The sequence below is a fragment of the Pristis pectinata genome, chromosome 1 (genome assembly GCF_009764475.1).
Source record: "Pristis pectinata isolate sPriPec2 chromosome 1, sPriPec2.1.pri, whole genome shotgun sequence".
Lineage (NCBI taxonomy): Eukaryota > Metazoa > Chordata > Chondrichthyes > Rhinopristiformes > Pristidae > Pristis > Pristis pectinata.
Window position 1 is genome coordinate 2,301,567 of NC_067405.1, and position 21,926 is coordinate 2,323,492.

The 21,926-nt window shown below is 46.3% G+C and overlaps 1 protein-coding gene across 3 annotated transcripts; it reads right to left on the minus strand.

Moving 5' to 3' along the window:
* Positions 1–1,513: 1,513 nt before the first annotated feature.
* On the minus strand, positions 1,514–21,592 carry LOC127569726 (C-X-C chemokine receptor type 2-like). 3 transcript variants are annotated; one of them, XM_052014555.1, is made up of 3 exons: positions 21,463–21,585; positions 21,031–21,201; positions 1,514–2,608 (listed from the first exon to the last, which is right to left on the minus strand). In XM_052014555.1, the coding sequence occupies exons 2-3, from the start codon at positions 21,062–21,064 to the stop codon at positions 1,533–1,535; spliced, it is 1,110 nt and encodes a 369-aa protein (XP_051870515.1). In that variant the 5' UTR covers positions 21,065–21,201; positions 21,463–21,585; the 3' UTR covers positions 1,514–1,532. The 3 variants fall into 3 exon arrangements, with proteins under 3 accessions (XP_051870515.1, XP_051870525.1, XP_051870508.1); XM_052014565.1 differs by lacking the exon at positions 21,031–21,201 and adding an exon at positions 7,194–7,354 and having other exon boundaries at positions 21,463–21,537; XM_052014548.1 differs by lacking the exon at positions 21,031–21,201 and having other exon boundaries at positions 21,463–21,592.
* Between the last annotated feature and the right edge of the window lie 334 nt (positions 21,593–21,926).

Below are 21,926 nucleotides of genomic sequence, written 5' to 3' on the forward strand. Positions count from 1 at the left end.
TCGTCACGGAGGCAGGGAGTCTGCAGAAAGACTTGGACAGGTTTGGAGAGTGGGTAGAGAAGGAGCAGATGGAATACGGCGTAGGGATTATGCATATTGCCAGGAAAAATAAAGGTGTAGACTATTTTCTAAATGGGGAGGGGATCAGAAATTGGAGGTGCACAGGTCTTGGGAGTTCTAGTTCAGGCCTCCCTCAAGATTAATTTGCAGGTTGAGTCAATAGTAAAGACAGAAAATGAAATGTTAGCTTTCATTTCAAGAGGACTACAATATAAAAGCGAGGATAAACTGTTGAGGTTTTATAAGGCGTTGGTCAGATCGCATTTAAAATATTGTGAGCCATTTTGGGCCCAGTATCTAAGGAGAGGTTCATGAGAATGATCCCAGGAATGAAAGGCTTAACATATGAGGAGCGTTTGATGTCTCTGGGCCTGTACTCGATGGAGTTCAGAAGGATGAAGGGGGATCTCATTGAAACCTACCGAATATTGAAAGGCCTGGATAGAGTGGATGTGGAGAGGATGTTTCCATCAGTGGGAGAGTCCAGGATCTGAGGGCACAGCCTCAGAATCAAGGGACATCCCTTTAGAACTGAGATGGGGAGGAATTTCTTCGGCCAGAAGGTGGTGAATCTGTGGAATCCGTTGCCACAGAGGGCTGTGGAGGCCAAGTCATTGGGTGTGTTTAAGGCAGGGATTGACAGGCTCTTGATCAGTAAGGGGGTTAAGGGTTATGGGGAGAAGGCGAGAGAATGGGGTTAAAAAAAATCAGCCGTGATTGAATGGGGAGTAAATTCGATGGGCTGAATGGCCTAATTCTGCTCCTATATCTTATGGTCTTACAGAAGTTGAAACTGCATAAACAAATAAACACCGAAAGGAGGGACACAGGAAGGGTAAAGATGGTTACAGCCCACAAGGGAGACATGTTGTAGAGACAGAGGGTACATCTGAGATCCTAAGTGAACACTTTTCACCTGTCTTCCCACTTCTACCATAATGGCAAGAGGGAAAATGCAATGCATGGGATTAAAATACATCTAAGTAGCTCAGAAACTAAGGGTGTATATTGTTTCACAGTCTGCACACACAGGGTGGGGACAACGCCTTAATTTTGATGATGCTGAGTTAATAGTCTGTCAATCTTCCAATGTCCGTAAACATAGAAGTGCTGCTAGAGAACTGGAAGTTTACAAATATTTCTTCCATATTCAGAGAGCTAGTCCAAATGGCATGCCCCTAGTGCTATCATTCTGGTTCAAGCCAACAGTACTTGCTGTTTTTTATTTCAATCTCTGAATATTGCACAACTGAATTTTTGGAGAGGATAATGCAAGATAGAGGTGTCATTGCAAAGAGCAGAACCAAAAATATTCAAGCAACCTTACTGACCATCATGCTTGATAACAACACAATTCACCTTCAGAGAAAAAAAATCTCTTCACTTCTGAAACAACCATGGCTCATACATTTTCTTTAGACTTTTGATTTGACCGTATTCTGATTGGTCGAGGTTTTGCCATCACTGGCAGTCTATATTGTGGATGAAATGAGTCCAGATTCAGAGGACGAGGACACCGATCGCTGATAATGTGCTTTGGCACTTTGGTTAATGAGCCCTTTATCAGCCAAGAGGTTGATTAAGTTCCTCCGGAATTTCACCCCGATGAACGCGTACAAGATTGGGTTAATGCAGCTGTGCAGGAATCCCAGGCTCTGGGTGGCAGACAGAGCGCTGTCGATGAGGTGGCGCCTGGCACAACTGTCGGCGATGAGTTTGCTCCTCAACAGAGTGTCGGTGAACACAGTTACATTGTGAGGCAGCCAACAGACCAGGAAAGCGAGCACCACGGCGATAACGACCTTCATGGCTTTCTGTTTCTGGAAACCCTTAGTCTGACACAGTCTGTGGATGGTGACACTGTAGCAGAAGACCATGACCCCCAGTGGGATGAGGAACCCAACGACGTGACGCAGGAACCTGGTGGTGATTCTCCAGGTTGCAGCCGATTCAGCATCGAGGGTCTCATAACACAGGATTCTGTTGGAGTAAGTGAACTTGCCCTTGTAGAGAACGGGTAAGGATAGCAGAACGGCCATCACCCACACAACACCACAGATCAGTTTGGTCAGAAACGGCCTCTTCTGCTTGTGGGACTGGGCAGAGTGGACAATGGCCAGGTAACGGTCCACACTGATGCAGGCCAGCAGCAGGATCCCACTGTAAAAGTTCACCTCCTGTAACATGCTGACAACCTTACACATGGCATCACCAAACACCCACCCTGATATGGCATCTACTGCCCAGAAGGGCAGAAAGAGGGCAAAGAGCAGATCGGCTGTGGCCAGATTGAGCAGGTAGACGTCCGTAGTCGACGTTGTGCGTCGGTTGTAAAGTATGACGGTCATTACCACCAGGTTCCCCGTCACGGCGAGGAAGCACACCAGGCTGTAGACAACAGCCAACATGATGTTGATCCAATTTCCGTTAACCAGAGGAGTGCAAGGGGCGGTGGCAAGATCAACTAATGGGTATTCTCCATAAGTGTAATTTTCAAACTCATCCCCAAAGTCAAATTCACTGAGTTCGATGTTCTGGCCAGCCATCCCTGAAAGAAACACAGAAATACATCAGATGATTAGAATAAAGTGGGCTTCAGGTGAATCAGTTCCAAGGTAACCATTTCAGCTGGTCCACCAATGAGTAAAAAACATACCCCTCAAGTCTGTTCTGAACCTACTCCCTCTCACCTTAAATGAATAAGATAAGATATCTTTATTAGTCACATGTACATCGAAACACACAGTGGAATACATCTTTTGCCTCGAATGTTCTGGGGCAGCCCACAAGTGTCTCCACGCTTCTGGCGCCAACATAGCACGCCCACAACTTCCTAACCCATACATCTTTGGAATGTGGGAGGAAACTGGAGCACCCGGAGGAAACCCACGCAGGCACACAGGGAGAACGTACAAACTCCTTACAGACAGTGGCCGGAATTGAACCTGGTCCACCGGCACTATAAAGCATTACACTAACTGCTACACTACTGGTATTGGATCGCTTAGTAATAGGAAAAAAGATATTGTTTGTCCAAGCATAGGAATCAGGAGCAGGATTAGAATACACTGTCAAACACTGGCAAATGGGACTAGCTTAGATGGGCACCTTGGTCAGCATGGACGGATTGGGCCAAAGGGCCTGCTTCCATGATGTATTACTCTATGACTCTATAACTCTGGATATCCACCTCCATCATTTAATAAGATTATAACTGATCTAACTTTAACCATTACTCCACACCTCTGCATATCACAGTAACCCGAGGGAAGCAGAAATGGGAAAGCACAGTGGCTCAGCGGGTAGAATCCCTGCCTCACAGCTCCAGCGACCCAGATTCGATCCCGACCTCCGGCTCTGCCTGTGTGGAGTTTGCACGTTCTCCCAGTGACCCTGAGGGTTTCCCCCGGGTGCTCCAGTTTCCTCCTACATCCCAAAGACGTGCGGGGTTGGTGGGTTAACTGGCCGCTATAAATCGTCCCCAGTGTGTGGGTGAGCGGTAGAATTGATGGGAATATTGGAAGAATAGGTGACATGGAAACTAATGGGGAGTGGTATTGCTCTGTGAGCCAGCACAGGTTTGATGGACCAAATAGCCCCCTTCTGTGTCATAAACAAATATGAAAATCTTTCACCCCCTTGATTATCAATCCATCTCCCACTGTCTTAAAAATATTCAAAGACTCTACTTCCACTGCCCTTTGAACACTGAACACAGAACAGTACAGCACAGGAACAGGCTCTTCGGCCCACCATGTGTGTGCCAACCACGACTCTGGATTAAATGAATCCCTTCTGCCTGTACATGATCCATATCCCTCCATTCCCTGCACATTCACGTGTCTATCTAACATGCCAGATGCTCCAGGGAGAACAACCCAAGTGTGTCCAACCTCTCCTTGTAGCTCATACCCTCTAATCCAGGCAGCATCCTGGTGAACCTCTTCTGCACCCTCTCCAAAGCCTCAACATCCTTCCTGTAAAGGGGCGACCAGAACTCCAAGTGCAGCCTAACCAAAACTGCTCAAGAGTCTGATAACAGTGAGATAAAAGCTGTCCTTGGGGAAGAGAGTTCCACAGACTCACCACACTGTGGAACAATATTGCTTCACCTCTGTCTCAGAGGGGTGACCCTTATCTTAAAAGATAAGATAAGATAAGATTTCTTTATTAGTCACATGTACATCGAAACACACAGTGAAATGCATCTTTTCGCGTGGAATATTCTGCTGTAGCCCGCAAGTGTCGCCACACTTCCGGCGCCAACATGGCATACCCACAACTTCCTAACCCATCCATACATCTTTGGAATGTGGGAGGAAATCGGAGCACCCGGAGGAAACTCACACAGACACAGGGAGAACGTACAAACTCCTTACAGACAGCGGCCGGAATTGAACCCAGATCACCGGTGCTGTAAAGCGTTACACTGACCGCTACACTACCCCAAAATCTCTAGATTCTCCTACAAGAGGAAAGAGTCCAGACTGTCCAACCTTACCTCAGGAGACACCCTACATGTTCCAGGTATTATTCTGATAGACTTTCTCCGAATGTTGCACATTGCTAGACCAATAACATCTCGGGGGATGAGCAGTGTAATACAAATGAGACTGATGGATAAAAGCAGGGTTAATATGTGACCTTTGGATCTCAATAGTCTGGCCCAGTGTGTCATAGATTTCATTTACTTCACACAGTTATACAGCACAGAAAAAAGGCCCTTCAGCCCAACTTGTCCATGCTGACCAAGTTGCCTGTGTTTGGGATTGATAATTGGTTTATTATTGTCACATGTATTGAGGTACAGTGAAAAGCTTTTGTTTGCGTGCCATTCAGACAGATCATTCCAAACATAAATACATCGAGGTAGTAAAAAGAAAAACAGAATGCAGAATATAGTGTTGCAGTTACAGAGAGTGTGCAGTGCAGGCAGACAGATAAAGTGAAAGGGCCACGACGAAGTAGATTGGGAGATCAAGAGTTCATCTTTTAGCCTGTGAGAGGTCCGTTCAAGTGTCTGATAATAGCGGGACAGAAGCTGTCCTTGAGCCTGGTGGTACGTGTTCTCAACCTTTTGTATCTTCTCCCCAATGAAAGAGGGAGAAGAGAGAATGACAGGGAGAGAGTGGTCTTTGGTTACGTTAGCTGCAGTGTCAATGGAGGGGAGGATGGATTGCATGATGGGCTGGCCTGTTTTCACAGCTTTCTGCAACTTCTTTCAGTCTTGGGCAGAGCAATTTGGCATCTATCCCTCTAAACCTTTCCTATCCATGTACCTGTTCAAAGGTCTTTTAAATGTTATAATTGTATCCGCCTCTACCCCTTCCTCTGGCGGTTCGTTCCATGGACATTCTCTCTTCTCCCTTCTCCCATCAGGCAGAAGATACAAAAGCCTGAAAGCACGTACCACCAGGCTCAAGGACAGCTTCTATCCCGCTGTTATAAGGCTATTGAACCATTTCCTAGTACCATAAAATGGAGTCTTGACCTCACAATCTACCTTGTTATGACCTTGCACCTTATTGTCTGCCTGCACTGCACTTTCTCTGTAACTGTAGCTCATTATTCTGCATTCTGTTATTGTTTTTCCCCTGTACTACCTCAATATACTAATGTATTGAATTGATCTGTACGAACGGTATGCAAGGCAAGTTTTTCACTGTACCTCGGTACATGTGACAATAATAAACCAATTTACCAATTTACCCTCTGTGTGAAAAACCTGCCCCTCGGGTCCCCTTTAAGTTTTCCCCCCTCAGCTTTGCCCTCTAGTTTTAGTCTCCCTTCCCCTGGCAAAAAGACTGCAGCCACCCACCCTATCAGTGCCCCTCATGATTTTATAAACCTCTGTAAGGTCACTCCTCAGCCCCTCAGCCCAGAACATCACGGGCACCAGCCTCCCATCCTTGGACTCTTTGTCTTTAACTCTCGTTGTCTTGGTGAAGCAGCCAGCATAATCAAAGACACCACCCACCCGGGACATTCTCTCTTCTCTCTTCTTCTGTCGGGTAGAAGATACAGAAGCCTGAGGGCACGTACCACCAGACTTAAGGACAGCTTCTACCCCACTGTGATAAGACTATTGAACAGTTCCCTCATACAATGAGATGGACTCTGACCTCACGATCTACCTTGTTGAGACCTTGCACCTTATTGCACTGCACTTTCTCTGTAGCTGTGACACTTCACTCTGTACTGTTATTGTTTTTACCTGTACTACATCAATGCACTCTGTACTAACCCAATGTCACTGCACTGTGTAATGAATTGACCTGTACGATCAGTTTGCAAGACAAGTTTTTCACTGGACCTCGGTACAAGTGACAATAATAAACCAATACCAATACCAATAGTCCCAGCCTGTCCAGTCTCTCCTTGTAACTCAAGCCCTCCAGTTCAGGCAACATCCTGAGGAATCTTTTCTGCACCTTCTCCAGCCAGTCATGGACATATCAGAAATAAAACTAATAATTCAGTCTGTTGTATCTCCAAGTGCTGGAAACACTCAGCAGGTCAGCATCAGTGGAAAGAGAAACAGTTAACATTTAACCTGAAATGTTAACTGTCTTTCTTTCCACAGATGCTGCCTGACCTGCTGAGCATTTCCAGCATTTTCTGTATTTATTTCAGATTTCCAGCATCCACTGTTTTTTTATTTTCATAGAACATAGAACATAGAACATAGAACATAGAACAGTACAGCACAGAAAAGGCCCTTCGACCCACAATGTTGTGCAGGCATAGCTATTCCCTCCTACCTACAGAATGCCCATAATTCCTCTATTTTCCTCTCATTCATGTGCCCATCCAAGCCCCTCTTAAAAGCCCCCAATGAATTTGCCTCCACCACCCTATCAGGCAACACATTCCAGACATCCACCACTCTCTCAGTAAAAAATGTACCCCTCACGTCTGTTCTGAACCCACCCCCTCTCACTTTAAATGCATGCCCTCTGGTATTGGATTGCTCAATAATGCTTGTATCTGTGATGGAGCTGGCTGAGTCTATAACCCTCTGCAGCCTCTTGCGATCCTGTGCATTGGAACCTTCATACCAGGCAGTGATGCAACTAGTCAGAATGCTCTCCACTGTACATCTGTAAAAATTGCAAGAGCCTTTGCTGACATACCAAATCTCCTCAAACTCCTAACGAAGCAGAGCTGCTGGTGTGCCTTTCTCGTGGTTGCATCAATGTGTTGGGCCCAGAATAGATCCTCTGAGATGTTGACACCAGGAATTTGAAGTTCCTCACCCTTTCCACCGCTGACCCCTCAATGACTGTAAAAGAAACTTTCAGCAAGGAATATTTGTGGGGTTAAAGAAGGAAAATCCAAAACTGCCATCTACAATTAGTTTCCTGTGGCTGCTGATAACTAAGCTGGCTTAGCTAGTTGTTCTTTAGGTGACAAACATAAATTAAAATTAGCACCAGCAGATAAGTCGAATTTGTTTCAGAAGAAGCATACTTCTAACTGTGTGTTAATAGATGATAACTGCACATCACAGACAGCACCAGGGTCTGGAACTTGCTACACAAAAAGATTGTGGAGACAGAAACATTAAACAGTCATAGAACAGTTCAGCACAGGAACAGGCCACTCCGGCCTGCGATGCTGTGCCTTTCTAATTAAGCAAATGACGCCTAATCCCTTCTGCCTATGCAATGTCTCTCTCCCTCCATTCTCTGCACATCCATATACCCATCTAAGAGCCTCTTAAATGCCTCTGTCGTATTTGCCTCCACCACCAGCCCTGGCAGCACATTCCAGGCACCCACCGCTCTCTGTGTAAAGCACTTGCCCTGCACATCTCCTTTGAACTTTCCCCCTCTCACCTTAAATAAATGCCCTCTAGTATTAGACATTCTGACTCTGGGAAAAGGATCCCGGCTGTCTACTCTATCAGTACCTCTCATCATTTTATAAACTTCTATCAGGTCTCCCCTCAGCCTCTGCTGCTCCAGAGAAAATAACCCAAAATTTGTCCAACCTCTCCTTATAGCTCATACCCTCTAATCCAGGCTCATCCTGGTGAACCTCTTCTACACCCTCTCCAAAGCCTCCACATCCTTCCTGTAATGGTTCGGTTGGGTAACTCTTTATCAACGGGTGCAGACACAATGGGCTAAAGACCCTCTTTCTGCTCCATGCATTTCCCAAGGGTCTATAGTCATAAGTGACATCCTGTCTGTGTTGGGTTTCTCCAGTACAGAGGAGGCAACATTATCAGTGCTGAATTCAGTACAGTAGAAGAAGTGCGGGTGAATCACGGCTTCATCCAGAAGGAAAGTTATCTTACGAATAGTTTGGGCAATAGTTCCCAGGAACAGAACCCTGTCGTAACCAGGAATCATAGAGTCATAGAGTTATAGAGCACTACAGCACAGAAACAGGCCCTTCGGCCCATCTATTCCATGCCGACGATCTTTCTTCCTGGTCCCATCTACTTGCACCCGGACCATATTTCTCCAAAGCCCTCCTATCCATGTACCTATCCAAACTTCTCTTAAATGTTACAATTCAACCCACATCCACCACTTCCCCTGGCAGCTCGTTCCACACTCCCACCACCCTCTGAGTGAAGTAGTTCATAGAAACATAGAAACATAGAAAAACTACAGCATAATTCAGGCCCTTCAGCCCACAAAGCTGTGCCGAACATGTCCCTGCCTTAGAAATTACTAGGCTTACGCATAGCCCTCTATTTTTCTCAGCTCCTTGTACCTATCCAACAGTCTCTTAAAAGACCCTATCGTATCCGCCTCCACCACCATTGCCGGCAGCCCATTCCACACACTCACCACTCTCTGAGTAAAAAACTTACCCCTGACATCTCCTCTATACCTACTCCCCAGCACCTTAAACCTATGTCCTCTTGTGACCACCATTTCAGCCCTGGGGAAAAGCCTCTGACTATCTACCTGATCCATGCCTCTCATCATCTTATACACCTCTATCAGGTCCCCCCTCATCCTCCGTCTCTCCAAGGAGAAAAGGCCAAGTTCCCTCAACCTGCTTTCATAAGGCATGTTCCGCATTCCAGACAGCATCCTTGTAAATCTCCTCTGTGCCCTTTCTATGGCTTCCACATTCTTGCTGTAGTGAGGTGACCAGAACTGAGCACAGTACTCCAAGCTGGGTCAGACCAAGGTCCTATATAGCTGCAACAATACCTCTCGGCTCCTAAATTCAATTCCCCGATTGATGAAGGACAATACACCATATACCTTCTTAACCACAGAGTCAACCTGTGCAGCTGCTTTGAGCATCTTATGGACTCGGACCCCAAGATCCCTCTGATCCTCCACACTGCCAAGAGTCCTACCATTAAGACTATATTCTGCCATCATATTTGACCTACCAAAATGAACCACTTCACACTTATCTGGGTTGAACTGCATCTGCCACTTCTCAGCCCGACTTTGCATCTTATCTATGTCCCACTGTAACCTCTGACAGCCCTCTATACTATCCACAACACCCCCAACCTTTGAGTCATCTGCAAACTTACTAACCCATCCTTCCACTTCCTCAGCCAGGTCGTTTACAAAAATCACAAAATGTAAGGGTCCCAGAACAGATCCCTGAGGTACACCACTGGTCACCGACCTCCATGCAGAATATGAACCTTCAACAATTAATCTTTGCCTTCTGTGGGCCAGCCAGTTCTGGATCCACATTGCAATGTCCCCTTGGATCCCATGTCTCCTTACTTTCTCACTAAGCCTTGTATGGGGTACCTTACCTTGCTGAAATCCATATGCACTACATCTACTGCTCTCCCTTCATTGATGTGCTTAGTCACATCCTCAAAAAATTCAATCAGGCTCGTAAGGCAGGACCTGCCCTTGACAAAGCCATGCTGACTATTCCTAATCATATTATACCTCTCCAAATGTTCATAAATCCTGCCTCTCAGGATCTTCTCCATCAGCTTACCAACCACTGAGGTAATTTCCAGGTCTGTAATTTCCTGGGCTATCTCTTCAGGATAAAAGCGTGGAGAGAGAAAAAAAACTTTGGAGGCTTCGTGGGTTTCGCTTCGGAAGACTTCGAAGCAGATAAGTTTTTCTTTTTTATCTATTTTTTTAATAGGATTTTAACTATAAGGGTCAGTTTTTAATAGGGTTGTGATTATTAAGGTTAGATTTTTATAAGGTTCTTTTTTAAGTGTTTTATAAATTTTAGTTGGGAAGAGTGCGGGCTGGACTGCAGGCATAGCGCGGGCAGTTTAAAAAGCAAACCGCCATATCCAGCAGACAGTGTTGGAGCGGGCAGCTAAGTGAGAGGGAGCAGGGTGGTTGGGCTTTGGCTTAAGGGGCTTCGGCGTAAAGGGGCAAGGCAGGTGAGTATCTGGTAGGTAGGTAGGTAGGTAAAGGTAAGGTTTACCTGTTATCTATTACAAATTTTTAAATCGGAAAAACTAGGGGGAGAAAGAAAGGAATTCGTTCAGATGGAGGACCTGGTGGTGTGCTGCAGCTGCTTGATGTGGGAACTTGTGGACCTTGCTGCGGTCCACGATGGCCACATCTGTAGTAAGTGCTTGAGGCTGGAGGAACTTCAGCTCAGAATTGATGAGCTGGAGATGCAGCTTCAAACACTGCACAGCATCAGGGAGGGGGAGAGTTGTGTAGATACTGTACATCAGGAAACGGTCACCCTCCCCCCCTCCCCTTAGAGCAGGTCATTCTGGAGTCGAGGAAGTAGATAGAAGGGTGACTGTCAGGGGAGGGAAAAGGAAAAAGAAAACGAACAGGCAGATCGAGCAGAGGACCCCGGAGGCCGTTCACCTCAGGTTTTCCGCTTTGGAGGCTATTGAGGGAGATGACCTGCCGGGGCCCAGCAGCAGTAGCCAGGCCTGTGGCACTGGGACCGGTCCTGCTGCTCAGAAGGGAAGGGAGGAGAAGAGGAAGGCAGTAGTGATAGGGGACTCGATAGTCAGGGAAACAGATAGGAGGTTCTGTGGCAGTGAGCATGAATCCCGGATGGTATGTTGCCTCCCAGGTGCCAGGGTCCGGGATGTCATTGATCGGGTCCACAGGATTTTTGAGCGTGAGGGAGAACAGCCAGATTGTGGTTCATGGGTGGGAAGAGAGATGAGGTCCTGAAAAGTGAGTTTAGTGAGCTAGGCAGAAGGCTGAAGAACAGGACCTCGAGGGTAGCGATCTCGGGATTGCTGCCAGTGCCACACGATAGTGAAGGTAGGAATAGGAGGAGGTGGCAGATAAATGCGTGGCTGAGACGTTGGTGCAGGAGGGAGGGTTTTAGATTTGTGGATCATTGGAATCTCTTCTGGGGAAGGTGGGACCTGTACAGAGAGGACGGGTTACAACCGAACCTGAGGGGGGCCAATATCCTTGCGGCAAGATTTGCTAGGGTGGTTCAGTAGGGTTTAAACTAGTTTGTGAGGGGGATGGGAACCGGAGGAGTAGGTCAGAGGAAGAAGGGGATGGGGAAAAGTCAGATCTGACAGGTAGAGAGGCTTTGAGGAAGGAGAAGCAGAGTACAGGCTATAAAAGTAGAAAGGTGGATGGGCTAAAGTGCATTTACTTAAATGCGAGAAGCATCAGGAATAAGGGAGATGAACTGAGGGCTTGGATAAGTACATGGGACTACAATATTGTGGCTATTACAGAGACACGGCTGACATCAGGGCAGGAATGGATATTGAATATTCCTGGTTTTCAGTGTTTTAAAAGGGATAGGGAGGGGGGGAGAAGAGGAGGAGGGGTGGCGATACTGGTCGGACACAGTTACAGCTGCAGGAAGGGTGGATAATGTAGAAGGATCCTCTCTAGAGTCAATATGGGTAGAAGTTAGGAACAAGAAAGGGGCAGTTACCCTCCTGAGAGTATTCTATAGGCCCCCTGGTATCAGTAGAGATACTGAGGAGCAGATTGGGAGGCAGTTTTTGGAGAGATGCGAAAATAACAGGGTTATTATAATGGGAGACTTCAACTATCCAAGTATTGATTGGCACCGACTTAGTGCCAAAGGTTTAGATGGGGCGCAATTTGTTAAGTGTGTCCAGGACGGATTCCTGACACAGTATGTTGACAGGCTGACTAGAGGGAATGCCATATTAGATCTAGTTTTAGGTAATGAACCGGGTCAGGTGACAGATCTATCGGTGGGTGAGCATTTGGGGGGCAGTGACCATTGCTCCATAACCTTTAGAATTGTCATGGACAGGGAGAGGAGCAAAGAGGATGGGAGGATATTTAATTGGGGAAAGGCGAATTATGAGGCTATAAGGCGAGAACTTGAGAGTGTAAATTGGGATGACATTTTTGAAGGGAAATGTACTATGGAGATGTGGTCGATGTTCAGGGATCTCTTGCAGGATGTTAGGGATAAATTTGTCCCAATGAGGCAGAGAAGGAACGGCAGGGTGAAGGAACCATGGGTGACGAGAGAGGTGGAACAACTAGTTAGGAAGAAGAGGGCAGCATACATAAGGTGTAAGCAGCAAGGATCGGACAGGACTCGTGAGGAATATAGAGTAGCAAGGAAGGAACTTAAGAAAGGGCTGAGGAGAGCAAGAAGGGGACATGAAAAGGCTTTGGCGAATAGGGTTAAGGAGAATCCCAAGGCTTTTTTCTCATACGTCAAGAGCAGAAGGATGGCTAGAGTAAAGGTAGGTCCAACTAAAGACAAAGGTGGGAGGATGTGCCTGGAAGCTGTGGAAGTGGGTGAGGTTCTCAATGAATACTTCTCTTCAGTATTCACCAAGGAGGGGGGTCTTGATGATGCTGAGAACAGTGTAGGTGAGGGTAATGTTCTAGATTATGAAGATATTAAGAGAGAGGATGTGTTGGAGCTGTTAGAAAATATTAGGACAGATAAGTCCCCGGGGCCTGACGGAATATTTCCTAGGCTGCTTCGTGAGGTGAGGGAGGAGATTGCTGAACCGTTGGCTAGGATCTTTGAGTCCTCATTGTCAACGGGAATGGTACCGGAGGATTGGAGGGTGGCGAATGTTGTCCCCTTATTCAATAAAGGTAGTAGGGATAGTCCAGGGTATTACAGACCAGTGAGCCTTACACCTGTGGTGGGTAAGCTGTTAGAAAGGATTCTAAGAGATAGGATCTATGAGCATGTGGAGAAACTTGGACTGATTAGGGACAGCCAGCATTTACAAAGCTCTGGTTAGGCCACACTTAAGAGTGAAGGGAAGATCTTGCCTCACAAGCCTGATAGGGTTCTTTGAGGAGGTCACCAGGAAGATTGATGATGGTAGTGCAGTGGATGTGGTCTACTTTAGTAAGGCGTGTGACAAGGTTCCACATGGTAGGCTTCTTCAGAAGGTCAGAGGCCAAGGGAGCCGGGGAAGCTTGGCCATGTGGATTCAAATTTGACTTGCCTGTAGAAAGCAGAGGGTTGTGGTGGAGGGAGTGCATTCGGATTGGAGGGCTGTGACTAGTGGTGTCTCACAGGGATCGGTTCTGGGACCACTACTTTTTGTGATATTTATTAATGACTTGGATGAGGGGGTGGAAGGGTGGGTTAGCAAGTTTGCAGATGACACAAAGATTGTTGGTGTTGTGGATAGTGTGGAGGGCTGTCGAAGCTTATAGAGGGATATTGATAGGATTCAGAGCTGGTCTGAGAAGTGGCAGATGGAGTTCAATCCAGAGAAGTGTGAGGTGGTACACTTTGGAAGGACAAACTCCAAGGCAGAGTACAAGGTAAATGGCAGGATTCTGGGCAGTGTAGAGGAGCAGAGGGATCTGGGGGTTCATATCCACAGATCAATGACAGTTAATAGGGTAGTTAAGAAATCTTATGGGATGTTAGCTTTCATAAGTCGGGGTATCGAGTTTAAGAGCCGCGAAGTGATGATGCAGCTTTACAAAACTCTGGTTAGACCACACTTAAGAGTACTGTGTCCAGTTCTGGTCGCCTCATTATAGGAAGGATTGTGGAGGCGTTGGAAAGGGTGCAGAGGAGATTTACCAGGATGCTGCCTGGATTAGAGAGTATGGATTATGAGGAGAGACTAAGGGAGCTAGGGCTGTTCTCATTGGAGAGAAGGAGGATGAGAGGAGACATGATAGAGGTGTACAAGATATTGAGAGGAATAGATAGAGTGGACAGCCAGCGCCTCTTTCCTAGGGCACCAATGCTCAAAATGAGAGGACATGGCTTTAAGGTAATGGGTGAGAAGTTCAAGGGAGATGTCAGAGTGAGGATTTTCACCCAGAGAGTGGTTGGTGCATGGAATGTGCTGCCTGGGGTGGTGGTGGAGGCTGATACGTTGGTCGTTCAAGAGATTGCTAGATGAGCATATGGAGGAATTTAAGTTAGAGGGATATGTGGAAGGAAGGGGTTAGATAGTCTTAGGTGTGGTTTGAAGGGCGGCACAACATGGTGGGCCGAAGGGCCTGTATTGTGCTGTATTGTTCTATGCTTCTATGGTTCTAACCCTCCAGTCTTCTGGAACCTCTCCCGTCTCCATCGATGATGCAAAGATCATCGTCAGAGGCTCCGCAATCTCCTCCCTCGCCTCCCACAGCAACCTGGGGTATATCTCATCCGGTCCCGGCAACTTATCCAACTTGATGCTTTCCAAAAGTTTCAGCACCTCTTCTTTCCTAATATCTACGTGCTCAAGCTTTTCAGCCTGCTGCAAGTCCTCACTACAATCCCCCAGATCTTTTTCCATAGTGAATACTGACGTAAAGTATTCATTAAGTACCTCCGCTATTTCTTCTGGATCCATACACACTTTCCCACTGCTGCACTTGATATGCCTTATTCTTTTGCATCTCATCCTCTTGTTCTTCACATACTTGTAGTACGCCTTGGGGTTTTCCTTAATCCTGTCCGCCAAGGCCTTCTCATGTCCCCTTCTGGCAAGTTCCCCCTCAGATTCCCCTTAAATATTTCACCTTTCACCCTAAACCTATGTCCTCTAGTTCTAGTCTCACCCAACCTGAGGGGAAAAAGTCTGCATGCAGTCACCCTATCTGTACCCCTCATAATTTTGTACACCTCTATAAGATCTCCCTTCATTCTCCTGTGGTTCAGGGAATAAAGTCCTAACCTGTTCAACCTATCCCTGTAACTCAGGTCCTCAAGTCCAGGCAACATCTGTGTAAATTTTCTCTGCACTCTTTCAAGCTCATTGATATCTTTCCTGTAGGTAGGTGACCAGAACTGCATACAATACTTCAAATTCAGCGTCACCAACGACTTGTTCAACTTCAACATAACATCCCAACTTCTGTACTCAGTGCCCTGATTTATGGAGGCCAATGTGCCAAAAGCTCTCTTTACGACCCTATCTACCTGCAATGTCACTTTCGAGGAATTATGGATCTGTATTCCCAAGTCCCTCTGTTCTACCGCACACCTCAGAGCCCTACCATTCACTGTGTGAGTCTTACCCTGGTTTGTCCTCCCAAAGTGCATCACCTCACACTTGTCTGCATTAAATTCCATTTGCCATTTTTCAGCCCATTCTCCCAGCTGGTTAAGATCACGCTGCAAGCTTTGATAGCCTTCCTCACTGTCCACTGCGCCCCCAATCTTGGTGTCAGCCACAGATTTGCTGATCCAGTTTATCACATTCTCATCTAAATCATTGATATAGATGATAAACAACAACGGACCCAGCACCGATCCCTGTGGCACACCACTGGTCACAGGCCTCCAATCAGAGAGACAACCATCTACTAACACTCTCTGAACGCCAAGCAACTTAACCTTCTGGACCAGCCTCCCATGCGGGACTTTGTCAAAGGCCTTTCTAAAGTCCATGTAGACAATGTCCACCACCTTTCCCTCACTGACCTGCTTGGTAACTTCCTCGAACAACTCTATTAGATTGGTTAGACATGACCTACCATGCCCAAAGCCATGTTGACTTTCCCTAATCAGGCCCTGTCTATCCAAATACTTATATATCTTGTCCTTCAGAATACCTTCCAATAAGTTACCCACGACTGAGGTCAGGCTCACCAGCCTATAATTTCCCTGCTTATGCTGAGAACCTTTCTTAAACAACAGAACAACATTAGCTATCCTCCAGTCCTCCGGCACCTCACCCGAGGCCAAGGACATTGTAAATATCTCTGCCGGTCCCCTGCAGTTTCTGCACTAGCCTCCCACAAGGTCTGAGGGGACATGTCGTCAGGCCCTGGGGATTTACCCACCCTAATTCGCCTCAAGACAGCCAGCACCTCCTCTTCCGTAATCCGGATACAGTCCATGACCTCACTACTCTTTTGCCTCAGCTCTATAGACTCTGTGTCTGTCTCCCAAGTAAACACAGATGCAAAAAATCCACATAAGATCTCCCTCATTTCTTTCAGCTCCATGCATAGATGACCACGCCTCAAACTGCCTATACCTGATACACACCTCCTTCTTTTTCTTTACCAGGGCCTCAATATCCCTCGATAACCAACGTTCCCTAAACCTGTTTGTCTTGCCTTTTATTCTAACAGGAACCTACAGATTCTGTACTCTCAGTAGTGATTGAACTCTCGTTCAGAACCTTGCCCACTTCCCTGGCTCCAGCAGAACATAGAACATAGAACAGTACAGCACGGAACAGGCCCTTCGGCCCACAATGTTGTACTGACATAGCTAATCCCTCCCACGTACAGAATGCTCATATCCCTCCATTTTCCTCTCATTCATGTGCCCATCCAAGCCCCTCTTAAAAACCCCCAAAGAGTTTGCCTCCACCACCCTATCAGGCAACACATTCCAGGCATCCACCACTCTCTCAGTAAAAAACGTACCCCTCACATCTGTTCTGAACCTACCCCCTCTCACCTTAAATGCATGCCCTCTGGTATTGGATCGCTCAATAATGGGAAAAAGATATTGCTTGTCCACCCTATCTATGCCCCTCATAATTTTATACACCCAACAGATCACCCCTCAGCCTCCACCGCTCCAGAGAAAAGAGCTCAAGTTTGTCCAGCCTCTCCAGATAGCACATGCCCTCTAATCCAGGCAGCATCCTAGTAAACCTCCTCTGCACCCTCTCTAAAGCCTCAACATCCTTCCTATAGTGAGGTGACCAGAATTGCACGCAATACTCTAAATGCTGCCTAACCAGAGTTCTATAGAGATGGATCATAACTTCTTGACTCCTGTACTCAATACCCCAATTAATGAAAGCAAGCATTCCATAAGCCTTCTTAACCACCCTATCTATCTGTGCAGCCACTTTCAGTGAGTCATGGACTTGCACCTCTGCTCTTCAACACTGTTCATGGATTTACTGGAACCTGTCCAATGATTTTATTTGACATGATCTTGTTGACACTTATCCGTGTTTGTGCTGCCCATTATCCAGATATGGTTGGAGTTAAAAATATGTATCTCTGTCTGAACAGACTGTTGTTAGCTACAGATAATTCAAACCCTAAATGTAAACAACTTCAGTGCTAAGCCAAGCCCAGTGTTTTAATTCTAAACTTTTTAATTACAAACATCTAATGAAATGAAGGTAGATAATTCTTTCACAACCACTCAGTCTTCACCACTATCATAACACCTCTGGTCATTTGGACGGCAACTCAAGCAGTGTCCTGCCTTATTTCATAAGTTAATTTTTTGCATCTGTGTTTACTTGGGAGACAGACACAGAGTCTATAGAGCTGAGGCAAAAGAGTAGTGAGGTCATGGACTGTATCCGGATTACGGAAGAGGAGGTGCTGGCTGTCTTGAGGCGAATTAGGGTGGGTAAATCCCCAGGGCCTGACGACATGTCCCCTCAGACCTTGTGGGAGGCTAGTGCAGAAACTGCAGGGGACCGGCAGAGATATTTACAATGTCCTTGGCCTCGGGTGAGGTGCCGGAGGACTGGAGGATAGCTAATGTTGTTCTGTTGTTTAAGAAAGGTTCTCAGCATAAGCAGGGAAATTATAGGCTGGTGAGCCTGACCTCAGTCGTGGGTAACTTATTGGAAGGTATTCTGAAGGACAAGATATATAAGTATTTGGATAGACAGGGCCTGATTAGGGAAAGTCAACATGGCTTTGGGCATGGTAGGTCATGTCTAACCAATCTAATAGAGTTGTTCGAGGAAGTTACCAAGCAGGTCAGTGAGGGAAAGGTGGTGGACATTGTCTACATGGACTTTAGAAAGGCCTTTGACAAAGTCCCGCATGGGAGGCTGGTCCAGAAGGTTAAGTTGCTTGGCGTTCAGAGAGTGTTAGTAGATGGTTGTCTCTCTGATTGGAGGCCTGTGACCAGTGGTGTGCCACAGGGATCGGTGCTGGGTCCGTTGTTGTTTATCATCTATATCAATGATTTAGATGAGAATGTGATAAACTGGATCAGCAAATCTGTGGCTGACACCAAGATTGGGGGCGCAGTGGACAGTGAGGAAGGCTATCAAAGCTTGCAGCGTGATCTTAACCAGCTGGGAGAATGGGCTGAAAAATGGCAAATGGAATTTAATGCAGACAAGTGTGAGGTGATGCACTTTGGGAGGACAAACCAGGGTAAGACTCACACAGTGAATGGTAAGGCTCTGAGGTGTGCGGTAGAACAGAGGGACTTGGGAATACAGATCCATAATTCCTCGAAAGTGACATTGCAGGTAGATAGGGTCGTAAAGAGAGCTTTTGGCACATTGGCCTCCATAAATCAGGGCACTGAGTACAGAAGTTGGGATGTTATGTTGAAGTTGAACAAGTCGTTGGTGACGCTGAATTTGAAGTATTGTGTGCAGTTGTGGTCACCTACCTACAGGAAAGATATCAATGAGCTTGAAAGAGTGCAGAGAAAATTTACACAGATGTTGCCTGGACTTGAGGACCTGAGTTACAGGGATAGGTTGAACAGGTTAGGACTTTATTCCCTGAACCACAGGAGAATGAGGGGAGATCTTATAGAGGTGTACAAAATTATGAGGGGTACAGATAGGGTGACTGCATGCAGACTTTTTCCCCTCAGGTTGGGTGAGACTAGAACTAGAGGACATAGGTTTAGGGTGAAAGGTGAAATATTTAAGGGGAATCTGAGGGGGAACTTCTTCACTCAGAGTGGTGCGAGTGTGGAATGAGCTGCCAGCAGAAGTAGTGGATGCGGGTTCAATTGCAACACTTAAGAGAAGTTTGGATAGGTACATGGATGGGAGGGGTTTGAAAGGATATGGTCCGGGTGCAGGTAGATGGGACCAGGCAAAAAGATCAAGTCGGCATGAACAAGATGGGCCAAAGGGCCTGTTTCTGTGCTGTAGTGCTCTATAACTCTATGACTCTATGATTCCTGGTTACGACAGGGTTCTGTTCCTGGGAACTATTGCCCAAACTATCCGTAAGATAACTTTCCTTCTGGATGAAGCCGTGATTCACCCGCACTTCTTCTACTGTACTGAATTCAGCACTGATAATGTTGCCTCCTCTGTACTGGAGAAACCCAACACAGACAGGATGTCACTTATGACTATAGACCCTTGGGAAATGCATGGAGCAGAAGGAGGGTCTTCGGCCCATTGTGTCTGCACCCGTTGATAAAGAGTTACCCAACCGAACCATTACAGGAAGGATGTGGAGGCTTTGGAGAGGGTGCAGAAGAGGTTCACCAGGATGCTGTCTGGATTAGAGGGTATGAGCTATAAGGAGAGGTTGGACAAATTTTGGGTTGTTTTCTCTGGAGCAGCGGAGGCTGAGGGGAGACCTGATAGAAGTTTATAAAATGATGAGAGGCACAGATAGAGTAGACAGCCGGGATCCTTTTCCCAGAGTCAGAATGTCTAATACTAGAGGGCATTTATTTAAGGTGAGAGGGGGAAAGTTCAAAGGAGATGTGCAGGGCAAGTGCTTTACACAGAGAGCGGTGGGTGCCTGGAATGTGCTGCCAGGGCTGGTGGTGGAGGCAAATACGACAGAGGCATTTAAGAGGCTCTTAGATGGGTATATGGATGTGCAGAGAATGGAGGGAGAGAGACATTGCATAGGCAGAAGGGATTAGGCGTCATTTGCTTAATTAGAAAGGCACAGCATCGCAGGCCGGAGTGGCCTGTTCCTGTGCTGAACTGTTCTATGACTGTTTAATGTTTCTGTCTCCACAATCTTTTTGTGTAGCGAGTTCCAGACCCTGGTGCTGTCTGTGATGTGCAGTTATCATCTATTAACACACAGTTAGAAGTATGCTTCTTCTGAAACAAATTCGACTTATCTGCTAGTGCTAATTTTAATTTATGTTTGTCACCTAAAGAACAACTAGCTAAGCCAGCTTAGTTATCAGCAGCCACAGGAAACCAATTGTAGATGGCAGTTTTGGATTTTCCTTCTTTAACCCCACGAATATTCCTTGCTTAAAGTTTCTTTTACAGTCATTGAGGGGTCAGCGGTGGAAAGGGTGAGGAACTTCAAATTCCTGGTGTCAACATCTCAGAGGATCTATTCTGGGCCCAACACATTGATGCAACCACGAGAAAGGCACACCAGCAGCTCTGCTTCGTTAGGAGTTTGAGGAGATTTGGTATGTCAGCAAAGGCTCTTGTAATTTTTACAGATGTACAGTGGAGAGCATTCTGACTAGTTGCATCACTGCCTGGTATGAAGGTTCCAATGCACAGGATCGCAAGAGGCTGCAGAGGGTTATAGACTCAGCCAGCTCCATCACAGATACAAGCATTATTGAGCAATCCAATACCAGAGGGCATGCATTTAAAGTGAGAGGGGGTGGGTTCAGAACAGACGTGAGGGGTACATTTTTTACTGAGAGAGTGGTGGATGTCTGGAATGCATTGCCTGATAGGGTGGTGGAGGCAAATTCATTGGGGGCTTTTAAGAGGGGCTTGAATGAGCACATGAAGATAGAGGGATATGGGCATTCTGTAGGTAGGAGGGAATAGCTATGTTGGCACAACATTGTTGGCTGAAGGGCCTGTTCTGTGCTGTGCTGTTCTACGTTCTAACTGTTCCGGCCATCAGGGACATCTTCAAGAGGCGGTGCCTCAAGAAGGCAGCATCCATCACTAAGGACCCTCACCATCCAGGACATGCCCTCTTCTCGTTACTACCATCGGAGGAGGTACAGGAGCCTGAAGACCCACACTCAACGATTCAGGAACAGCTTCTTCCCCTCCGCCATCAGATTTCTGAACAGTCTACGAACCCAGGAATTCTGTAAAAAATTCTCCATCTTCGTCGCTTCTCTTGTCTTTTTCACAGAATGGCAGAAGGTTTGAGAAATCAAGAATTCAATGTTTCTTTATTTAACTATTCAATAAATTTCTTCTCTCTCTCCCCCACCACCCACCACCCACCCTCCTTCTCTAAACTTACAACAGAGGATTCCTGAAGAAATATTTACAGAATATTCACACCATAAATATTCACAGAAACTCTTTCCCCACTCATGTACAGATGCAGAAAAGGTCTATAAATACTTCAGTTGAACTGCCAATTAAAATCTGCTTACCTTTACGATAGATGCTGATATTTCCTACTTGTCTGTGTGAGGGCAAAATACTTTCTTGCCCATTCAACAGGGAAGACATGAACAGACCTTTGTATGAGGTTTGTTGACCTGAGTGGAGAGGGCTGTGTGATGTGCGTCCTGTCGAGTTATAATGAACATTTGTAAATTAGGAAGAGTGTTGCAAGACATTAGGAAATGTAATGCGCAAGTGGTGAGTACCTGTGGGAAAAGAACATACAAATCCCGCAGACAGTGGAAGCTGCAAGAAAGTGTGTCATGTATTCTGGTAAGGTCAGGTTGTGAAAGAACTGACCCAGGTTAAGCCATACCCCTCCTTCCTGCAGTGTCCTTGTTTAATTAGTGTCAGTGGTCAATGATGTTCAAGTTCAAGTCCAAGTTTATTCCCATGGGCATACATACTCAGGGTATAAATACGTGTGTGTATATATATAAAGATAAAATTT